Source organism: Phyllobates terribilis, unplaced genomic scaffold, assembly GCF_046119375.1.
Source record: "Phyllobates terribilis strain yellow unplaced genomic scaffold, ASM4611937v1 Scaffold_5__5_contigs__length_657084704, whole genome shotgun sequence".
NCBI lineage: Eukaryota > Metazoa > Chordata > Amphibia > Anura > Dendrobatidae > Phyllobates > Phyllobates terribilis.
The window spans coordinates 520,402,777-520,424,664 of record NW_027362765.1 but is presented as its reverse complement, the minus strand read 5'-3'; the positions used below and the strand labels follow the sequence as shown (position 1 = coordinate 520,424,664).

Here is a 21,888-nt window from a genome sequence, read left to right as displayed (position 1 = left end):
ACTGCCATAACAAGTGAAGACTGAGAGGAGGGAGTATCTTTGCATGCAGTATGGACAAGGGATTGCCTTGCACGCACAACAGGGGGTTCTCTTACATGCACAACAGCGGAAAAAGCAGTGGTGACACCCGCTGACACTGGTCGTGGACCCTTGGGTTCGCCCCACAAAGTCGGGTGCTTTGCTGACATGTGCCTGATCATGCTGGTGGTGGTCAGGCTGGAACTTTTGTCACCCCTGTTGATGCTGGCATGGCAGGTGGTACAAATGGCCTTTTTGGGGTTATCAGCAGAGTCTTTAAAAAACTTCTAGACTCTGGAAGACCTACCGGTTGTACTCTCAACGTCCCTCGTGTTGGTGTTACGGGGAACGGTTGCCTGCCTTCTGTCTGTGGCCACCACACTGCTTCTTCCTGCCTGTTGGGGTACTTTGCCTCCCTCCCCCTGTGTGCTGCTGGCCTCGCTCTGCGTGTCCTCCTGCCACGTTGGGTCAGTTACTAGATCATCCACCACCTCCTCCTCTTCCACTTGCGCACCACGATCCTCCTCCTCACTTCGTGGCAATTGTGTCTCGTCATCGTCCACCTCTTGTGACAAATTGCCAGCATCGCCTTCCTGTGGCCGTGGCTGTTCAAATATTTGGGCATTGCTACATGGGATCTCCTCTTCCACCACTTCAAGCGGAGCAGGCGAGGGGCACAAATATGGAAATGGACCAGTGAACAGCTCTTCAGAGTGTCCAACTGTGGGATCAGTAGCTGTCTGACGACACTCGGCATGGTGGAAGGAAGGAGCATTAGGGTGAGGAGGAGTATGCGGTCGAGACTCACGGCTACTAAAACTTGACCGTGTGGAAGACAGACCGGAGGTGGTGGTGCCCAGGTAACTGGAAATATTATCTGGTATCCAATTAATAACCTGTTCACACTGATCAGTTCGCAATACTAGTGTTGTTGTGTGCTTCCCTAGTAATTCGGTCAAGAATTGGGAGCGAGAAGATGTGGCTGTTGGTTGTGGCACATTTTCACCTTGGCCACAGCCCCGTCCTCTACACGCACCATCACCAGAACGTCCAGTTCCACGTCCCTTGCCATGCGCCTTGCCCATTGTAAATGAAGTAAAATAGTGTGTAAGCTATCAATGGAAAAAGGGTAATAAAAAGGAGATTAGAACCGTGGAAGAACCACAGTTCTATTTCTCTGGCCTACACCAGAATCTTTTAAACCGATATATTTGTGTCTGAACAGTAAGGGAGACACTATTACTGTTTTTTTTTTACGGAAAAAAGGCCAAAAGCTGGATAATACAGAGATTTGAACCGTGGAACTGCAAAACCATAGTTATAGTTATGTGGCCTACACCAGAATCTTTTAAACAGATATATTTGTGTCTGAACAGTCAGGGAGACACTATTACTGTTTTTTTTTACGGAAAAAAGGCAAAAAGCTGGATAATACAGAGATTTGAACCGTGGAACTGCAAAACCACAGCTATAGTTATCTGGCCTACACCAGAATCTTTTAAACAGATATATTTGTGTCTGAACACTCACAGACACACTCAATTTTTTTTTTATGGGGGGGGGGGGGACGGACACCAAAAGGTTAATAAGACGAGTATTTGTACAGTCTGACTGAGGGAAAAAAAAAGAGGATTTAGATGAAAAAAAAGGATTTTTCCTGGCCCCCGAGACCTGGGACTAAGTCTAGCAATTTGAGCAGCAGCACACAGGACTGTAATGCAGCGTTTGCTGGTATAGCCACTGGTTCTCCTATACAGCCTGCCTGCCTGCCTGATATCTGGGATGGATATTTGTCCTGAGAAGGACTGTTTGTTTGATTTGGCTGGCTTTAGAGACCCTACACTAACTATTTTGCACTATATATCTCTCCCTAACTGAGCAGCACTCTCCCTACACTGTCTAATCCCGGGCGACTGTGTCCAAAATGGCGGCGCCCAGTTTTAAATACTCGAGGTGACGCTGTGCTTCCAGCCAATCAATGTAATGTCCACAACCAACATGGCTGCAGCATTACAGTGACTGGCTGGCAATCCCTGCATGTTCATTGGCTCTGTAAAGAGCGCCAAACATGCAGGGCGGAGACCCAAGCTCCCGCCCGAGTAACCTGGAAATGCTCGGTGCTCGCCGAACATCCCGAGTAGCGAGATGCTCGGGCAAGTACTGAGCGGTGTCGAACATGCTCGCTCAACACTAATCAATTCCCAGCCTGATAATGTAAGCCGGCAGCTATCTTTACCTGGGCTGGTTATCAAAAATAAGGGGGACCCCATGTCGTTTTTTTAATTATTAATTTATTTATGATATAGATGTCTAAGTGCACGTTACAACGCATGTCTTTTTTTAACTGTGGATTTACCGCACTTAATGCAAGTCTATGGGGAAATTCTGCACAGAGGACTGAGCGTTCCCAAAGAGAAATTGACATCCTGCTGCTCGGAAACTTGCACCGCAGGTAAGTTTATGCAGCATAAAAAAGAAGCACAGAGGGCATGGGATTTCTATTAATCCCATCCAATTGTACTGTACAACACAGCATTTTGGATGCAGTGAAAATGCGCTGTGTCCAAAGCACTACTATTCCTGTTCTTGGGCACGCAGTGTAAGGGCTCGATTTTCTCGGACGAGTTCTCTCCGTGGTTTTCACAGATAGCCCTCATGCCCATGATATTCTATAGGGCTGTGCACATGTCCGATTTTTTTCCTCGGCCCAAGTGTTCTCCAGAAAAAGACATGTCTGATTTTGACCCGAGGGTTCAAGTTGCTGGATCAAAATTGTCAATGCAAGTTTATGGGTCTGATGACATCCAAGTGTGCTCCAATTTTCATGAGCTGACAGAAAAGAGAAGGTGAAGAAACTTTTTTTTTATTCTCTCCACGTCCAAGAAAAACTGATGCCACTCTGATCAGAATAATCTGACAGTTTTTCTCGGATTTGGAGAAAACGGTTATATGACCCTACCCCAAGAATAAGTTCCCAAGGTGAGTATTTGGTGTGTTTATTTCATATTTTTCGTACACAAAAAAAACCCTGCAATGTATTACAACTCCAGCAAACAGGATGAGATTAATGCAATTTTCATGCCCATTGTGCTTTTCTTTTAGCTGTGGAAATTTACCTGTGGTGCATATTTTTAAATCCACAGCAGGTCAATTTCTCTTAATGTTAATATGCATTTTATTTGTGGATTTTCCCCATAGACTTGAATGTGACAAAGAAAATCTGCTTATAAAAAATACAAATTCTTTTATATTTTGTTTCTGCAGCAAAAATAAAGTAAAAATGCATGTAATACGCAAGTGACTTGAGTTTTATCAAAGCTTAACAAACAGAAATTTTCCAAAGTAAAGTTGTTTACTTAAACCTTGACATACCAAAAAAATAAAATAAAAAAAGACAGATGGCTGTGGAAAAAAACACGTAAAATAAAATGCATTAAAAAATACAATGAAAAAACAAAATGCAAGTAACCTAAATTTAGCTAATTGGTGTAGAAATACTACAGAAAATCTACACATCAAAAAATACTTAGGTGGAACCCAGCTTAACCTTGCCCACATCATTCATTGAGAGCTTTCTCCCTACACTGTGCATAGGCATAAAGATGCCAATCAACGGCTGGGTGTAGAATAGGGAGAGCTCATGAACATCGAGGACCATACAGCAGAAGCTTATCATAGAGAGAACTAGTAGAGGTGCAGTAGATAAAACAGTGTGTCATGATGTAATGGTAAAAAGAGGATTTTTGGTACTCACCGTAGAATCCCTTTCTTGGAGCCCTCATTGGGGGACACAGGAAACTATGGGTGTATGCTGCTGCCACTAGGAGGCTGACACTAGGTAGAAATAAAAAGGCTAATTCCTCCCCAGCAGGCTACACCCACTGACAGGGAGAGAACTAACCAGTTTGTAAGAAAGCAGTAGGAAAGGAGGTATAAAGAGATTACCCTGAGATGAACCAACAATGGCACAAATAAGGGCGGGTGCTGTGTCCCCCAATGAAGGCTCAGAGAAAGGGATTTTACGGTGAGTACCAAAAATCCTCTTTTCTCTATCGCTTCATTGGGGGACACAGGAAACCATGGGACGTCCAAAAACAGTCCGTCCCTAGGGTGGGAAGAGACAAGTACTCAAAAGGTAAGGTCGGTCCACTGCTGCATGAGGGACCTCCTATTCAGATTGGCGCTGCTGAGGCCGAACGGAGCTACCGTGTAGTACAAGAAGGTGTGAACCGAAGACCAGGAAAGATGACCAGTTCCTGGAGAGATATAGGAAGATTTGGATAATCTTGGAGTGTTCCCCTTCGGGTGAGAAACTGCTGAGAAAAACAGAACAGTGAGTTCAGCCGAAAGAACCAGACTGTCTAATTTAGCGCTCCACCCTGGATGTAATCCATGGCTGGGAAGATTAAACGAGAGAATCATGGACTTCTTGGTGGCCATTGACCGAGGTCCTAAATGGCAGTTCCCAGGCCGGAGAACAAGTGTCCCTGGATACCTCGTACTTTTGACTGGCGGAGAGCTTAAAAGAGAAGAGGACGGCTCCTACCATACAGAAAAAACTCCGCCCAGAGGTAAGATGAAGGGTCACCCTGTCCCATGTTTTACACTGTCCCCCTATATAACTGAACAGGCTTATGTAGAGATGATAGAAGGGGGAAAACAGGACAGGGAGATAGAAACCAAAGAGTCCGACTTGAAAGGGAAGGATCGAGGACTCTTACCGTGGGAGCCTTGGCGCCAACGGAGGGAAGATTCCACACACGATAGGAGTAATCATGATGACACCTGTGAGGCTGGAGTAACGTCCTTCTGACTGAGGTGAAAACTCTGATGAGGAAAAACTTTACCTGTGTCTCGAAATGTAAACGACTGACTGGTCCGTGTTACGCTGGACAGGCCGGCTTGAGGAAGGACCATCATATCCTGAATGGCGGAAGTTCTCTCGTCGAAGGGGAAGATATGGTAAGGGACACGGCATTAAAGGGGTCCTTGTCATGTAGGCGGCAGACTACTCAGGATGTGGAGTTAGGGATCCATCATAAGTAGTGTTGAGCGATACCTTCCGATATCGAGAAATATCGGATCGGATTGTATCGGACCGATACCCAAAAAATATCGGATATCGCCGATTCCGATACCGGAAACCAATGCAAGTTAATGGGACACAAATATCGGAATGAAAATAAACCCTTTCTTTCCTTGTAGGTTAATTATACATGAAGGAAAACAACTAAGAATAATGTAGAATATATTGGGGGAGGTGGGGGAGACAATAAAGGCATAGAGGTTTAGCCCAATCAAATGGAATAGCAGGAATTAATATATTTTTTAAGACGTTCTGAGATACAAAAATATTGACTATGTTAAGTTTTTTTATATTTTGTCAGATATTTATGTTTCACTACTTCCATGCTCTTCACCTTCTTCTTTACTTCTCCCACACTTTCTCCTTCATCATCATCAGCAGCTTTTTCATCAACTTCTTCTTCACCTTCTTCATCTTCTTCTTCTTCACCTTCTTCGTATTATTATTTTTTTTTACATTCTTCATATTCTTCTTATTCAACTATTATTTTTCTGCATATTCTACTTCTTCATCTTCTTCATATTCTTCTTCTTCATCATATTCTTATTTGTGACAGGCATTCCTGTAGTTGTTATCTATAAAAGTTGGAAGATTACACCTTTTGTTCTGCCTGTCACAAAAGATTTACAACAGGATTTGTCCGCATTCAGTTTGGCCTGCATTAGCAGGTCTTTTCCTAGGGCAACACGAGGAGGAACGGACTCACCCCCATACACTGCTTAGTCTTCTTCTGCTTATAATTTAGATAATATCTTTTGCCCTGATTTTTAGTCTTATGCTTAATGTTCTTCCGCTTTTTGTTCTGCAGCTTCTTGTTCTTCTGCTTCTTGGTTTTCTGTCTCTTGTTCTTCTGTATCTTGGTGGTTGTCTTCTTTTTCTTTGTCCTCTTAGTCATCTTCTTCAGAGTCATCTTCTTGGTCTTCTTCGGGGTGGTCTTCAGGGTCATCGTCTTCAGGGTCGTCGTCTTCGGGGTGCTCGTCTTCTTCGGGGTGGTCTTCAGGGTCCTCATCTTCACGGTCGTCGTCTTCGGGGTCCTCGTCTTCTTCGGGGTGGTCTTCAGGGTCGTCGTCTTCGGGGTCCTCATCTTTTTCGGGGTGGTCTTCAGAGTCCTTGTCTTCGGGGTCGTCGTCTTCGGGGTCCTCATCTTCTTTGGGGTGGTCTTCAGGGTCCTCGTCATCAGGGTCGTCGTCTTCGGGGTCCTCGTCTTCTTCGGGGTCGTCTTCTGGGTCCTTGTCTTCAGGGTCATCGTCAGGGAGATCCAGAGTGATTACCAAGAACCATTTCAAAAAGATTGAACTTGGAAATGTAGCAGAAGATACAAGAAGGCTGAGGAACTGCCGAGAACCAGCTGACGGTACTGGAACCCGGATGGGTAGCAGAAGGCACTAGAGCCAATGGAACTACCGAGGACCAGCTGATGGTACTGGAACCCGGTTACTAAGCAGGAGGTACCTGTGCCAGAAAGCACTACCAAGGACCAGCAGACGTTGGTGGAACTTGGATACCGAGAAGGAGGCACCTAAGCGAAAGGCACTGCCGCGAACCAGCTGACGATACTGGAACCCGGATGGGAAGCAGAAGGTACAAGAGCCAATGGAACTACTGAGGACCAACTGACGGTACTGGAACTCGGTTACTAAGCAGGAGGTACATGTGCCAGAAAGCACTACCAAGGACCAGCAGACGTTGGTGGAACTTGGATACCGAGAAGGAGGCACCTAAGCCAAAGGCACTGCCGAGAACCAGCTGACGGTACTGGAACCCGGATGGGTAGCAGAAGGTACAAGAGCAAATGGAACTACCGCGAACCAGCTGACGGTACTGGAACCCGGATGGGTAGCAGAAGGTACAAGAGCCAATGGAACCATCGAGGACCAGCTGATGGTACTGGAACCCGGTTACTAAGCAGGAGGTACCTGTGCCAGAAAGCACTACCAAGGACCAGCAGACGTTGGTGGAACTTGGATACCGAGAAGGAGGCACCTAAGCCAAAGGCACTGCCGAGAACCAGCTGACGGTACTGGAACCCGGATGGTTAGCAGAAGGTACAAGAGCAAATGGAACTACCGTGAACCAGCTGACGGTACTGGAACCCGGATGGGTAGCAGAAGGTACAAGAGCCAATGGAACTACCGAGGACCAGCTGACGGTACTGGAACTCGGTTACTAAGCAGGAGGTACCTGTGCCAGAAAGCACTACCAAGGACCAGCAGACGTTGGTGGAACTTGGATACCGAGAAGGAGGCACCTAAGCCAAAGGCACTGCCGAGAACCAGCTGACGGTACTGGAACCCGGATGGGAAGCAGAAGGTACAAGAGCAAATGGAACTACCGTGAACCAGCTGACGGTACTGGAACCCGGATGGGTAGCAGAAGGTACAAGAGCCAATGGAATTACCGAGGACCAGCTGACGGTACTGGAACTCGGTTACTAAGCAGGAGGTACCTGTGCCAGAAAGCACTACCAAGGACCAGCAGACGTTGGTGGAACTTGGATACCGAGAAGGAGGCACCTAAGCCAAAGGCACTGCCGAGAACCAGCTGACGGTACTGGAACCCTGATGGGTAGCAGAAGGTACCCATGAAAAAAAAAGTTGCAATGCCGCGAGCCGGCCGGAGTTACCGAAACCCACAGTCCTACAGGGAGTGCTTGTCCTATTGGCACTATGGAACCAGCCTTGATTGCCAGATCCCGCAGCCCACATAGGAGTCACCTAAGCTGCAGGCATCATAGAGTTGGCTAACCCGACCGCAACACGACAGGACAAAGTATTGGAGGCAAAGTGACGTTGACACTACCCGGAAACAGCTGGCATGCTGGAACCAGGCTGGGCAGGAGGGAGTACCCGTGCCAAAGACACTGCCGGGAAACAGCTGGCGGGGCTGTAACCCAGGGTAAATACTGAAAAAAGAGTGGAGCCAGAGGTGTAATTGGAGCAAGTTTTAAATCTGTAGTACAGTGGATGTGGACAGAGCAGGAGAATTTTCCGGACACACAGCTGGGGATCAGCTGACGTTACTGAACCCCAATAACACTGGACCAAGTGTTGATTGTGCAGACAGCACTTCTGAGCAGCAACTGGCGGTGTTGGAGCTCTGGGTAAATACTGAAAAAAGAGTGGAGTCAGAGGTGTAATTGGAGCAAGTTTTAAATCTGTAGTAGTAGTGTGAATGTGGACAGAGCAGGAGAAATTGCCGGACACACAGCAGGGGAACAGCTGACGTTACTGAACCCCAATAACACTGGACCAAGCGTTGACTGTGCAGATGGCACTTCTGAGCGGCAACTGGCGGTGTTGGAGCTCAGGGTAAATACTGAAAACAGAGGAGCCAGATGCCTAATTGGAGCAACTTTAAAATCTGTAGTTGTGTGAATGTGGACAGAGCAGGAGAAATTGCCGTACACACAGCAGGGGAACAGCTGACGTTACTGAACCCCAATAACTCTGGAGCAAGCATTGACTGTGCAGACGGCACTTCTGAGCAGCAACTGGCAGTGTTGGAGCTCAGAGTAAATACTGAAAACAGAGGAGCCAGAGGTGTAATTGGAGCAAGTATTAAATTAGTAGTAGAGTGGATGTGGACAGAGCAGGAGAATTTGCCGGACACACAGCAGGGGATCAGCTGACGTTACTGAACCCCAATAACACGGCAGCAAGTGTTGACTGTGCAGACGGCACTTCTGAGCAGCAACTGGCGGTGTTGGAGCTCAGGGATTACAGTTCGTTCAGGTGGTAGAAACTTGAACACAACAGGAGACCTGGATACTGTTGCCAACCAATTATTTATTCTGGAAGAGGACTGGCAAATTTATGCGAGATCCAGGCCTTGTTCATTTTCAGAAAAGTAAGCCGGTCAACGTTATCGGAGGAAAGGCGCATGCGGCGGTCTGTTAGTACACCACCTGCGGCACTAAAGACGCGTTCCGATAATACACTAGCAGCAGGGCAAGCCAATGCATACTGGCTAAGCTCTGGCCATGTATCCAGCTTAGAGACCCAAAACTTGAAGGGGGAAGAGCCGTCTGGGAGTACACTGAGAGGGCAAGACATGTAGTCTGTCACCATCTGACGGAAACGTTGCCTCCTGCTGACTGGAGCCGTCTGTGATGGTGTAGACATTTGTGGCGGCGGACACACAAAGCTTTGCCACATTTGGGCCATACTGGTCTTGCCTTGTGCTGAGGCGCTGCTTCTGCTCCCTCTTTGTGCAGAGCTTCCTCCACTGCCTTGACGCACTGAGCTGCTTTGTAAAGCACTAGCAGCACTGCTCTCGGTTGGAATGGAGAACATGATGGAATGCACCAGTGCGTCTTGGTACTCCCGCATTTTACGCTCCCGGTTCAACGGTGTTATGAGGCTTTGTAAGTTGTCCCGGTAGCGAGGATCTAGGAGGGTGGACACCCAATAATCAGCCGTGTTGAGAATGTGGGCGATGCAGCGGTCGTTTCTCAGGCACTGCAGCATGAAATCAACCATGTGCTGCAGACTGCCAACTGGCCAAGAAACGCTGTCCCCTGCTTGAGGCGTGATCTCTGCCTGTTTTGCATCACCCCACCCTTGCTCTAGATACTGACTACTAGAGCATTGTGTACCTCTCTCCTCTGGACAGATGTCTTCCTCCTCCATTGACTCCTCCTCATCCTCCTCACAAATTGTCCCCTGCCTAGGCCTTTGTGAGGAACCACGTTGCGCAGACTGTACAGAAGCAGATGGCATTTGTGACTCCTCATCCTCCACCTCTTCCAAAACCTCATCCCTTAGTGCTTGCAGTGTTTTTTCAAGCAGGCAGATAAGGGGGATAGTCATGCTGACTAGTGCCTCATCTGCACTCGCCATCCGCGTGGAATAATCGAAGGCACGCAAAACGTGGCAAATGTCCTTCATAGAGGCCCACTCGGTGGTGAAGTGTGAACGGCGCGCACTGCGACTTGTTTGCGCCTGCTGCAGCTGGTACTCCATTACTGCTGCCTGCTGCTCACACAACCTCTCCAACATATGTAACGTTGAATTCCACCTGGTGGGTAGGTCACATATGATGCGATGTTCCGGAAGACGTAATCGGCGCTGCAGAGCTGCAATGCGCGATCTTGCGTTGCTGGAACGCCGCAAGTGAGCGCACTCTATGCGGACCTTGTGCAGCAGTGCATCAAGATCCGGATAGTCCCTCAAAAAACTCTGCACGACCAAGTTGAGCACATGTGCCAGACATGGGATGTGAGTGAGGTTGCCTAGGCCCAAAGCTGCCACCAGATTTTGGCCATTGTCACACACTACCATGCCTGGCTGGAGATTCGCTGGCACAGACCACACATCGCTTTGCTGCTTGATGGCATTCCAGAGCTCCTGCGCTGTGTGGCTTTGATTCCCCAAAGAAATTAATTTTAATACGGCCTGTTGATGTTTGGCCACGGCTGTGCTCATATCGGTCGTAACATGTAACCGTTCACGGGTCAATGTGGAGGTAGACCGTGACGGCTCCTACAGCGCTGATTCAGAGGAACTGGAGTATGAGGAGGAGTCAATGTGTACAGACTGGATTGCTGCAATCCTTGGAGTTGGCAGAACACGTACAGCGCCACTCTCAAGATCTGTACCCGGCTCCACAACATTTACCCAATGGGCAGTGAGGGAAAGGTATCGTCCCTGTCCATGCTTACTGGTCCACGCATCGGTGGTCAGGTGGACCTTGCTACTGACGGCTTTTTGTAGCGCATGTTTAATTTTTCCCTCCTCATGCTGTTGCAGGGCAGGGACGGCTTGCCTGCTGAAATAAAAGCGGCTGGGCTCGTTGTATTGTGGGACTGCCAATGCCATAAAGTTACGGAAGGTGTCAGTCTCCACCAGCCTGAATGATAGCATTTCAAGGGCCAGTAGTTTTGCAATGCCAGAATTCAGAGCCTGTGCTCGGGGGTGGTTTGCCGAGTATGGGCGCCTTTTCTCCCATGCCTGTGCTAACGATGGCTGTGTGAGGATGACAGGGAACGTGGTGCTGTGGGTGGAATGACACTGTGTCTCTGTACAACAGTGCCAGAGGTTCTTCCATGGCGATCCTGTGAGGAAGCCGAACCAGCTGTGTGTGAGCTGGAGGAAGAGGCTACAACACGAGCTGAAGAGGTGGTAGGTGGCGCTGTAGGTTAGCCTAGGTCTTCAGTGTGTCTTTGTAACTCCACCACGTGCTTGGTCCGCACATGTTTCCACATATTTGTGGTATTGAGATTGTTGACACTTTTCCCTATTTTCACCTTCTGATTACACAGCTTGCATTTGACAAAGCAAATATCATCTGCAACTGTGTCAAAAAAGGACCAGGCACTGCAAGTCTTGGGAGCGCCCGCTTTGGGTTTTGGAAGAGCCATGCTCCTAATGGGTGCCGAAGTGGAGGCTACAGGCAACCAAGTCTGCCCCCTCCCTCTCCCTCCTTTTTGGGCTGTTCGGGGAATCTCTTCCTCAGAGCTGCTCCCACCACCTTCCTGTCCCTCATGCCATGATGGGTCAAGGACCTCATCATCTACATCACCCTCTTCAAACAACTGCTTCTCCTGGGTAGTCTCGACAGCACAGTACGCACCAGAAAGTGGCACCTGAGTCTCATCATCAGATGCGTACTGAGGTGTGCTGCTGACCATAGGCACTGGCCCACCCGCCTCTTCAGATTCAGAGAGACAAAACGGTTGCGCATCACTGCATACTACCTCTTCTTCAAATTCTCGAATTCTGCTTGGCTGGCCCTCTCTTTCCAAGCCAAGAGATTCAGAGAACAGAAGTAGAGATGGCTCCTGTCCAGGGCTCTCTGACTGCCTGGGCAATTTGGCAGGTGGTGACGAGACAGATGGGTGCTCTTCAGTGCTCAGGACCTGAGAGGATCTGGAACTAATTGAAGTCGATGCATTAGCTGCCATCCATCCGACAACGGCTTCAATTTGGTCCTCCCGCAGCAGTGGGGTACGGCTAGCTCCTACAAAGCTGCACATAAAGGACTGTTCCCTGGTAAAACTGGAGGATGCTGAGTCACTGGTGCCCGCAGCAGGCACAGAATCCCCACGTCCTCTCCCTGCAGGCACAGAATCCTCACATCCTCTCCCTGCAGAAACTCCACGACCACATGCCTTACTCCCTGCCTTCTTCATCTTGGTAGACTGATAAAGATAGGCAGAAAAGTACTAAGGGCTTAGTGTGCTTATTCCTGAACAGCTGCTAACAGGTATAAGAAACACTAATTTTATAAAGTGTGGACTAGACTTTAATATGAGCTAATGTGGCCTACACAACTGTAAAGTGGAGTGTTTGGTGAACTTTATTTAGGTTTTTTTTGTCACAAAAAGACACTGGATGTGCCCAAAGATGTAATACCGATAGTATCACAAACTTTTTGTAGCTATTACAATGCAGGAAGGTAACCTACAATACAATAGATGAGGCTGCAAAAAATAAGCTAATACTAATCTGGCTGGAGCTGCAGGGCACAAGGCTGCAGAAAGGCTCCTCTATCTACTCCTATATAGTGTGTTTGGAACCAATGTAGCTGGATACAGATGGAACCACCACACTAATAGGAGAAATCAGGAAAAATGATCAATTAGCAAAAAAGGACAATGTATGAGGCAGTGACGCACGCTGAGCGCACTACAACCAGACGTGGCTGAAGCACACACTACAGGGTGAGCTGCACTCACACACAGAGACCTTGCAGACAGGCGTGAACAGTGCAGATGCAGAGCACTGTGCACTAGCGCTGCAAGACAAAATAAAACTTCTCTATCTACTCCTATATAGTGTGTTTGGAACCAATGTAGCTGGATACGGATGGAACCACCACACTAATAGGAGAAATCAGGAAAAATGATCAATTAGCTAAAAAGAACAATGTATGAGGCAGTGACACACGCTGAGCGCACTACAACCAGACGTGGCTGAAGCACACACTACAGCGTGAGCTGCACTCACACACACAGACCTTGCAGACAGCGGTGGAATCTTCATGGGTGAATCGTCTAGCCTTATGGAGGTAGACCGAGGGCACTGTGGGAGAGGTACTCTTCTTGATTAAGACTGCTGATAGCTGTTGTTCAGCTGTGCATAATGTCCTGTAACTTAAGAGTCGAGATGTAAATGGCAGGAGATTAGCGACAGACCCATGACTGCCTCTGGGAGAGAGGAGTGGGAATTGTGGAAGTGAACCTGGATGATGGTCCAGACGTTGAGTGGGAGTGAACCCGCTTCTTCGACCTGTGTTAGGTCGGTCATGGCTGCAAGTATCTGATTCAGGAGGAACTGATCAGAGTTGCAGAGGCGGACGTATTCTTAGTCAGCCGCAAGGGGTACTCAACCAATGACTGAGATGCGCCCGCATCTACGACCTATGTAAGGATCATCATAGCTGCATGCGTCTGATTCAGGAGGAATTGATCAGAGCTACAGAGGCGGATGGATTATTAGTTTGCTGCAAGGGGACCTCAACCAAAGACTGATATGCATTGGTTAGGTCAGTATAACTCAAATAGGGAGGCAACCTACTCTGAGGAGGGGGTGCGCTCTCATCCCTGGCGGCGAGGAGCTCCCGAGAGACTTATATGAATCTCGTTGTGGTCAGAGCAGGGACACTTGGTCTGGAATGATGAAGTCCATAAAACCATACAGTTCATAGTCAGGGATGATTCAAAACCTATGGTTCTGCGGTAAAATCCTGCACGAGAGAGAGAGAGCACTTTTCATTTGTATTTTATTTGTATATTTATTTATTTATTTTTATTTCTTTATTATTATTATTATTATTATTTTTATTTTTTTTATATTCTTCTTCATGTATAGGCATGGCCATAGGCTCTATGGTCCTGGAGTCTACAAAAATATATGGTTGCAACAAGATGTCTCTGATATGCCACCAAAAACCTTATGAGTTTGTAATGAGATGCCCCCAAACACTATGGGTTTGTAATGTGATGTACCGCAAACACTATGGGTTTGTAATGAGATGTTCCACAAACGCTATGGGCTTGGAATGAGGTGCCTCGTAAACACTATGGGTTGTAATGAGATATCCCGCAAACATTAAGGGTTTGTAATGAAATGTCCCACAAACACTATGGGTTTGTAATGAGATGTCCCGCAAACACTATGGGTTTGGGATGAGGTGCCCCGCAAACACTATGGGTTTGGAAAGAGATGTCCCGCAAACACTATGGGTTTGAAAAGAGATGTCCCGCAAACACTATGGGTTTGTAATGAGATGTCCCGCAAACACTATGGGTTTGAAATGAGATGTCCCGCAAACACTATGGGTTTGGCAAGAGATGTCCCGCAAACACTATGGGTTTGGAATGAGATGCCCCGCAAGGAATAAGCTGACTAAGTCTTCCTGGTCCCTGTGTGGAGACCCTGGTGGTGCGGCTGGGCCACGCTAAGAGCCACAGACAGCCGTGTTGATGAGTGGTGAGAATATATAAGCCGTGGGTGTCCGCAGATGCATGGATGTCGCGGTAGATATTATGGTGGGGACCCAGGCCACCGCACGGAAGCCGCGGCAGGAGCTGAGCCGGGGTAGGCAGGCTGCCGTGCAGGTGTTGTGACCAGGGCTGTGAGGCCGCAGTCGGATGGGAACTGCGGCTGGAGACATGCTGTGAGCCACAGACAGGTAAATAGATGTAGTGGCGAGCAGGCTAGGAGCTGTGGGTGTCCAGAGACGCATGAATGCTGAGGCTGGAGCTGAGGCCCGGGGCTGTGGAGTGAGATGGGAGCTGCGACTAGAGACATGCTGCGAACCACAGAAGTAGTATGGATGTAGTGGCGAGCAGGCTAGAGAATGCAGGCGTCCAGAGACGCATGGATGCTGCGTCTGGAGCTGAGCTGGTTACTGATGCAGCAGTCAGAGCTGAGACCAGGCCGGCAGGCAGCCGCACCGATGTCATAGCTGGGGCAGAGCCGGGGCCCCCCGGCAGCCGCACAGATGCTGCAGCAGGAGCTGAGCATCATGGGTAGCCGTACGGATGCCGCGGCCAGCCAAACCGGGAATCGCAGGCAGCTGCACGGATGCCGTGGCCCGCACGGATGCCGTGGCCCGGGCAGTGCTGGGTCCTGCAGGCAGCCACACGGAAGCTGTAGCCGGGGCTGTGCCAATGAGATGCACCTGCAGTTGCATGGAAAAAGATGGCGGGAATGGAGGGGGGCGGGGCCAAAAAGGACGCGCAGAGAGCCCGTGTTGAGAAGACAGTAAAAACCCCCGGGATTGGTTCAAAAAAGGCGCGGGGAAGGCACCGTGGCTATGATAGGCTAGGGAGAGAAGGGGAGTGGCCTAAACGGAGCATGGAGCTGGGCCGAAGTCTAAATTTATGGAGCCCCGTCGCCAATTACAGGGAGCTATGGAAGGGAGGGATACCTGCATCCAGATGTTGTCCCGACTCCTTCTTCGCAGTTCTGAAGACGGCATCAGGAACCCCCGGGAATAAAAAGGGGGTCACTGGGATCTTGCGTCTTCCTTCCCACACCGTTTCTGGTCCCAGACGGTGCTGAAGACGGTGTCGACCCTGGATGAGGGGAGGGTCACTGATTAGTGACCACCGTCTTCCTCCCGGCCCGCTCCGAGGAGGGGGCTGGGGGGGGGGGAGGCAGGACCATCCACCATGAGCCTCTCCGAGACACGCTTAAAGTGTTGGAGGGAAAAAAGGGTCCTGCCTGTTAGACAAGAGAGTGGACGATGTGGGAGACACCACATTGTGCTCTCTGTCCCAAAAGGTGGGAAATCAGGGTGAGCTGTTACACCCTGTTGTCCGAAGTCACAAGCTGAATCTGAAAGAAAAAGAGCATTAGTAAAACACAACAAGATGGTAGAGACGGGTCTGAGTGCAGACCCATGTCTTGCCTCCTGGACACTAAGCAAAAACTGGTTAGTTCTCTCCCTGTCAGTGGGTGTAGCCTGCTGGGGAGGAGTTAGCCTTTTTATTTCTGCCTAGTGTCAGCCTCCTAGTGGCAGCAGCATACACCCATGGTTTCCTGTGTCCCCCAATGAAGCGATAGAGAAATAGGACCAACCTATAAAGCCATCTATGGAGATGAGATGTGTCACCCTCATATTGAGGATTGAAGCATGGCTTCATCATAAATTGAAGGGAAAAAGAGCTAGCACTCTAACACTACATCTGACCACTGTTGCTCTATGACATCCTTCTGTGAACAGGTAATTGAAGTAGGTTATCTGATGGAGAGCAGACATGAAGTCAGTCACAGTATGTACAACAGGATGTAAGGTGACAAATTTCTCTCCTGTGTAGATAAGTCTGCCTGTGTTCAAAAAATTACAGGCAGATGCTTGGGCACCGGATTCAAGTTATGAATATTGTTTTTTTTTGTGACAGGCATATGTCCTATAGTTATGGGAGACAAAGTGGCAAACATAATGCATTTACTTATATCACTGTGCATCATTCTCAAATTAATATCGGCCCGTTGGACAAAGTTGGATATGCCATGTCTCCTATCTATTGAAAGCTAAATCATGATAGGAAATATGGCACTAATATCTCTTGTCTGGGACCTCCAAAGGGGCAGATATCCTAGATCGGGATCTCATAATTTTTAGTACCTGAACTACATCCCATATACCAGCCCCTATCTGAGGTCACCAAGGGGAGTGGCTTGTACCTGCTAAAAGCAGATTCTCATTTATTGCCATTGTTCAATGTTGGGAGGTGCGGCTCGCTGTAGGACTGCACCATTTTTCATTCGGAGTGCTCCCCTCTGCTAAGATCTGTGACATCAGGTCTTGTCAGTTTCTTTTTGTTTATTTTTTTATTTTATGTGATTGTATATAGTGTATTGTCTTGTCCCACTTGTAATATCTTTTGTATTTTTTTTATAAACACTGCATAATTTTTTTGATTAAATACAGTATACAAAATGTAATAGCTTTGTTTCTCTTGCTCTATAAACCACATCCCTGAAGCCATTCGCTACGGGTAACGGGTGTCCAATCGGCCTGTATAAACGATTTGTGGTGGCAGCTAATTTTGTCATTGGTTATTGGCTTGGCAGTAACCATACCGAAGTATATACAGTATACAGTATAAATACCCGTGTGTTGGGATCGGATGTGTATATACTATACATTCACTGGGAAGCGCACAATAACCGGCCTGAATTTGTATATACTATACATTCACTGAGAAGCGCACAATAACTGGCCTAGTAGAGAAAGCAGCTTTGGCCTCGTCCATCAATCGTCAGTCAATTGCTTGATTGTCCTGACAATTGGAGGCAGTAGAGTGCTTGTTCATGACAAATTGGTGGCAGCGGTGGGATATCTGTGTGATCCCCCGGCTGTCCCCTGACACAGTGCTTTATTAAAACTGCAGCAAGAAGCTCAGTAAGTGACATACTGTTGTAATCAGGGTCCTTGTCCCTACTTTATGTTGGTTTCAGATGGGTAAGCAGTGCTGGTGGCAGATTCTCTTTAAGATCGGTTACAGTCATTCTAAATGACCATACTAGAACTATAAGACTTTATATACACACACCTTAACACCTCTTGAAACTTTAGGTAAACTTATTTTTATTTTACCAATTATATAGGATAATGAGCAATCAGAATATACTCAGCGACACAGGTCTAGGCATTCCTTGCCAGAAGAAACACCCCCACCAAGACCACCCAGGGTGCCAAATAGAAGCACTAGGTAATCCTGTACAATAAATTCTGCACTATTGGTTCCAGTTCTGAAAATTGTACTTTATCAAAGGTGTTTTCAAATGACATTTCACCCACTATATCTTTTAACATATCAAGATAATATACATATGAGTCTTTAAGATTGGTCACTGAGCATTTTATTTTGTCCTGTTTTTTTTTTATAAGGAGCCTATGAATAAGGAACTCATTATAAGCTGATTTGAGTTTTACTATTAAAGAGTTATTCCCATCTTTTACATTGATGGTATATCCACCAACATGTGCAGTTAACTTCTAGAGACGTTATTGCAGAGAGTGGCGCATCGGTGGAGAGTTCTCCTCTAACAGCATTGTGCGATCAGGTCGTTCTCGGGAGATAGATGTGAATCCCTGTAGTAGGACCTGCATGTGTCATACATTAATTATTCGGTGAATATGCTATAAATGTAAAACAAGATAAAAACTCTACAATCATGCACAAAATAAAAATTTAAATCACAGATTGTGTTAAACTAAGCTTTATAAAAAATTGCGCAAAACTGAGAAACCTTTATATAAAGATAAGTTTTATACAAAAGAGGGGAATAAATGTGGGTTTGGTCTATAGAAAAGAAAAACAACAGTGTTTGAATTGATATGTAAATGAGGCTGAAGAGCTTTTTTTTAGATCTGAAGCCTCCGTCACTCCAGCTCTATTCCCTGTCCAGTGACACCTCCTTCTGCTTGACTGACAGCCTCCATGCTGTGTGACTTCAGGCTAAGGAGATGTCAGTTAAGCAGGAGGAGACGGCACTGCTGGAGTGACAGAGGCTTCAGATCTACCATAGCTCTTCATCCTCATTTACATATCAATTCAAATGCTGATTTTTCAGTAAAGGAGGAGCAGACTGGCCATGGAAAGGTACTGCTGCATTTGTCTTTGAAAGAACTACAAGCACATATAAATAGTTTGGAGGGTGAAATCCACTCACAGATTTCTTGTGACAGTGCTTTTACATCAAAAGTCGGCCGAACTTTGGGCCTGAACCCTCCACATCAACCCTTTCTGTCGAATCGTGTGTGTTATTGCGAGATCTTGTTCCTTTTCACTAAAGCAGTGCTTTATACAACATTAACACAGCAGCCAGTGGTAAAAGCTGTAATACTATGAAGGATTGGTAATGGTTGTGGTAATGATGCATATAGCATCATAAGAGCGAGATCTCACTTTTTGACAGAAAGTTCTGCCATTGTGGGTTGTGGGATCCCATCTTAAAGGGGTTACCCGGGCTTGAGGTTCAAGTCTGCAGTCAATCTATGTAACGGTGTGCGCTGTCAGAATGCCCCATTGCTGGGAGCAGGTGGGCGTGAGATAACAAGTATGCGATTTGCAAACACAAGGTCACATGCCAACTAGAAGTGCGTGGCCTCTCTCAATACAAGTGACTTGAGTGAGGCCGGACACGTCTAGTCAGAATGTGGCTGGGAGCTTGCAAATTGGAAGTATACGAATCCTGACAGCACGCAGTGTGTGCGCGATGTGAGGATTCACACATAGTGACCGCAGACTTGGATCCCGGCATGTCAAAGGGGTTGTCTAGGAGTGAAGTTTAACTATCCAGCCGTTCGGATCTGACTTCTGCAGTATAGTCGGATCCTTTGGAAGGTGCTTATTATATATTTTCATTTCATGTCATTTAGTAAAATCTTTAGTGTTTGGCTGCCTATTATTTTCCTAAATAAAAAAGACAGACAAATTCAGGTAAAATTTTAGTCAGGATTTACAGGGATCTATTAAAATTGGATCTAGTATACAGTAGCTGTATAAATAGAAGCTATGGTGCTGGTGTTCACAGGGCTTTACCATATTTCATTAAACTCTTGTTCTTTGGTGCAACAAAATAACATTATTTTTCCTCATTTTAGGTCACACTCAACTTCTGACTACAGAAATGTTCCTAAAGTGCCACCTAGAGGCCGAAACTGAGAATTAGTGCTGGCAGAATAAAGTATACACATTTTCCGAATACCCAACAGCCAATAAACTAAAGTTGTTTCACAGTGTAAAATGTTTCATCTTTATCACTGACTTATAATTGGACTCGGTTGGAGCTTTCTGGCCAACTGACGTTTATTCTATTTACTGATCTTATATGGATGAAATCAACTATTCCGTAATGGATATCCACATGATAACGGCTTAAAACCCACAGGACGTCGTGAGGACAAAATGCTACAAGTGCACAGATGTTTCAAAGCAAAAATTGACCAGGATCGTTTTTGAGATGAATTCAGACGGATAGAACATTCATGCAGAAAATATCACTATGGTCAAAACGTTATTCATATTTAATTCTATGTTGCTCCCTGGAATTTTAATTTACTGGAAGTGACACCGCTCTCATAGGACGTAGCATGTTTTATATACCAGATTATCTTTATGAATATGTAATGTATATATCTAGTCTACGCTCATATCGAAATCACTATCCTGAGAAATAGTAAACTTTTGGGTGCAATCGATATGGTGAGGTTATAAATTGCTATATTTCGCTGTTAATATTGCCTTTTCTTGTAAACTAACACATTTTTAACATCTATAACACACATATAAAGCTGACGGACTGTTATTTCCCTTATCTCAATAAAGCCAAATTTAATTAAACTGTGTGCATGTATAAGTGTATTGTATATAAACCTAGCTTACAAAAAGAAGGAATGGTTTAAATACACATTTGGACCTCAAGAAGATTAAAGGGGTTTTCTCATATCCTTTTTTCAGGAGCTCAACACTCCCAGACCCCGGTCTCCTGCTTTGCAGCATAACCATTTCGTTGGTCCGACTTATGTGCTCTCAGCCCCAGTCTCCTTTCACTTTTGCCATGCTGCAGAGGCAAAACTGTCAGTGCCAGCAGCAACCAAAAAGGGAAAGGGGACTGGGGTTGGTCCGATGCAGCCGTCCGGCCAGCTGCAGAGAGGCTCAAGCAGGCTCTAAAGCATAAAGCTTCTTAGCGGCACGTGCTCCTCACTTAAAGGAGTTGTCCCACAAACAAAAGTTGATTTTAATGAATAGATCTTGGAATAATAATAACTTTTACAATTGGATGTGTTTAAATAAAATGTTCCTGTGCTGAGATAATCTTATAAATGTTCCCCTGCTGTGTACTGTGTAATGGCTGTGTATGACTGTGCGGAAACATGTCTGTGCTTTGTTTGAACAGTCATTTTGTGCTGACGCTCAATGTAGACAGTTGTATCCAAATGTTTTTTCTTTTTATGCCAGAAGAGAAACAATAGATGGGTCGTCTGCGCTGCTGAGGAGATCTGAAAGAATGGTCCAGGATACAAAGTAGACTTTATGCAGTTTTATTACCAATGTGTTTTGAAGTCTTCAGACTTCTCCATCAGGCTATAACTACATACAAAAGCTTTTGTCCTGGACCATTCTTTTGTATCTCCATCAGCAGCGCAGACGACCCACCTATTGTTTCTCTTCTGGCTTGTCAACCGTTTTTTAACCCGTGGGACTGTAGCAGCTAATATCTGTATACTCTGTATACTCTTTTCCTTCCTCCCCTGCCCAGGAGCTGTGGTATGATCAGACCATGTTCCATACGAGGTCAGACACAGCCATTACACAGTACACAGCAGGGCACATTTATAAGATTATCTCAGCACAGGGACATTTTATTTAAATACATTCAATTGTGGAAGTTATTATTATTCTAAGATCTATTGATTAAAATGAACTTTTGTGCATGGGAAAACCCTTTAAGCATCCGAAAGGGACGAAAGAGTAGCCGACACGGGAGGTGAGTATAAGTGTTTTTATTTTAACGGGGGGCGAACACTCAAATTGAGAAGAGGTTGGCCTAGTAGTGGACAAGCTTGGACCTTGCTGTGTGATGCACAGCTTTACCTGGTGAGCAATTCCCTACACTTTATTGTGCTTTATCATCGGATAAGACTCTATTGCGCTCTCTGCTCCTCAGCGTTTTCCTGCATTTTTTCTTGTCATGTATCTTTATTTTTTCTTGCCTATTTTGATAAGTAATACCTAGACATTTCAACAAGTAGGTAGGAAGGTGCATTGAAAAGTTCAGCCACGGAGTGCACTGAGCGCCTCATCAGAATATTTGAATAAC

The 21,888-nt window shown here is 46.4% G+C and overlaps 1 protein-coding gene across 3 annotated transcripts in view; it reads left to right on the top strand.

The window, feature by feature from the left end:
• Window positions 1-20,392, top strand: part of PIK3AP1 (phosphoinositide-3-kinase adaptor protein 1) — a 153,385-nt gene extending 132,993 nt beyond the window's left edge. For 2 of the 3 annotated variants that reach the window (XM_073685714.1, XM_073685713.1), the window contains exons 16-17: window positions 17,668-17,771; window positions 19,670-20,392. In XM_073685714.1, coding sequence (XP_073541815.1) covers window positions 17,668-17,771; window positions 19,670-19,730 — 165 coding nt within the window. In that variant the 3' untranslated portion in view covers window positions 19,731-20,392. The remainder of the gene's footprint in view (window positions 1-17,667; window positions 17,772-19,669) is intronic. The other variant, XM_073685715.1, reaches the window with a different exon arrangement.
• Window positions 20,393-21,888: the final 1,496 nt, after the last annotated feature.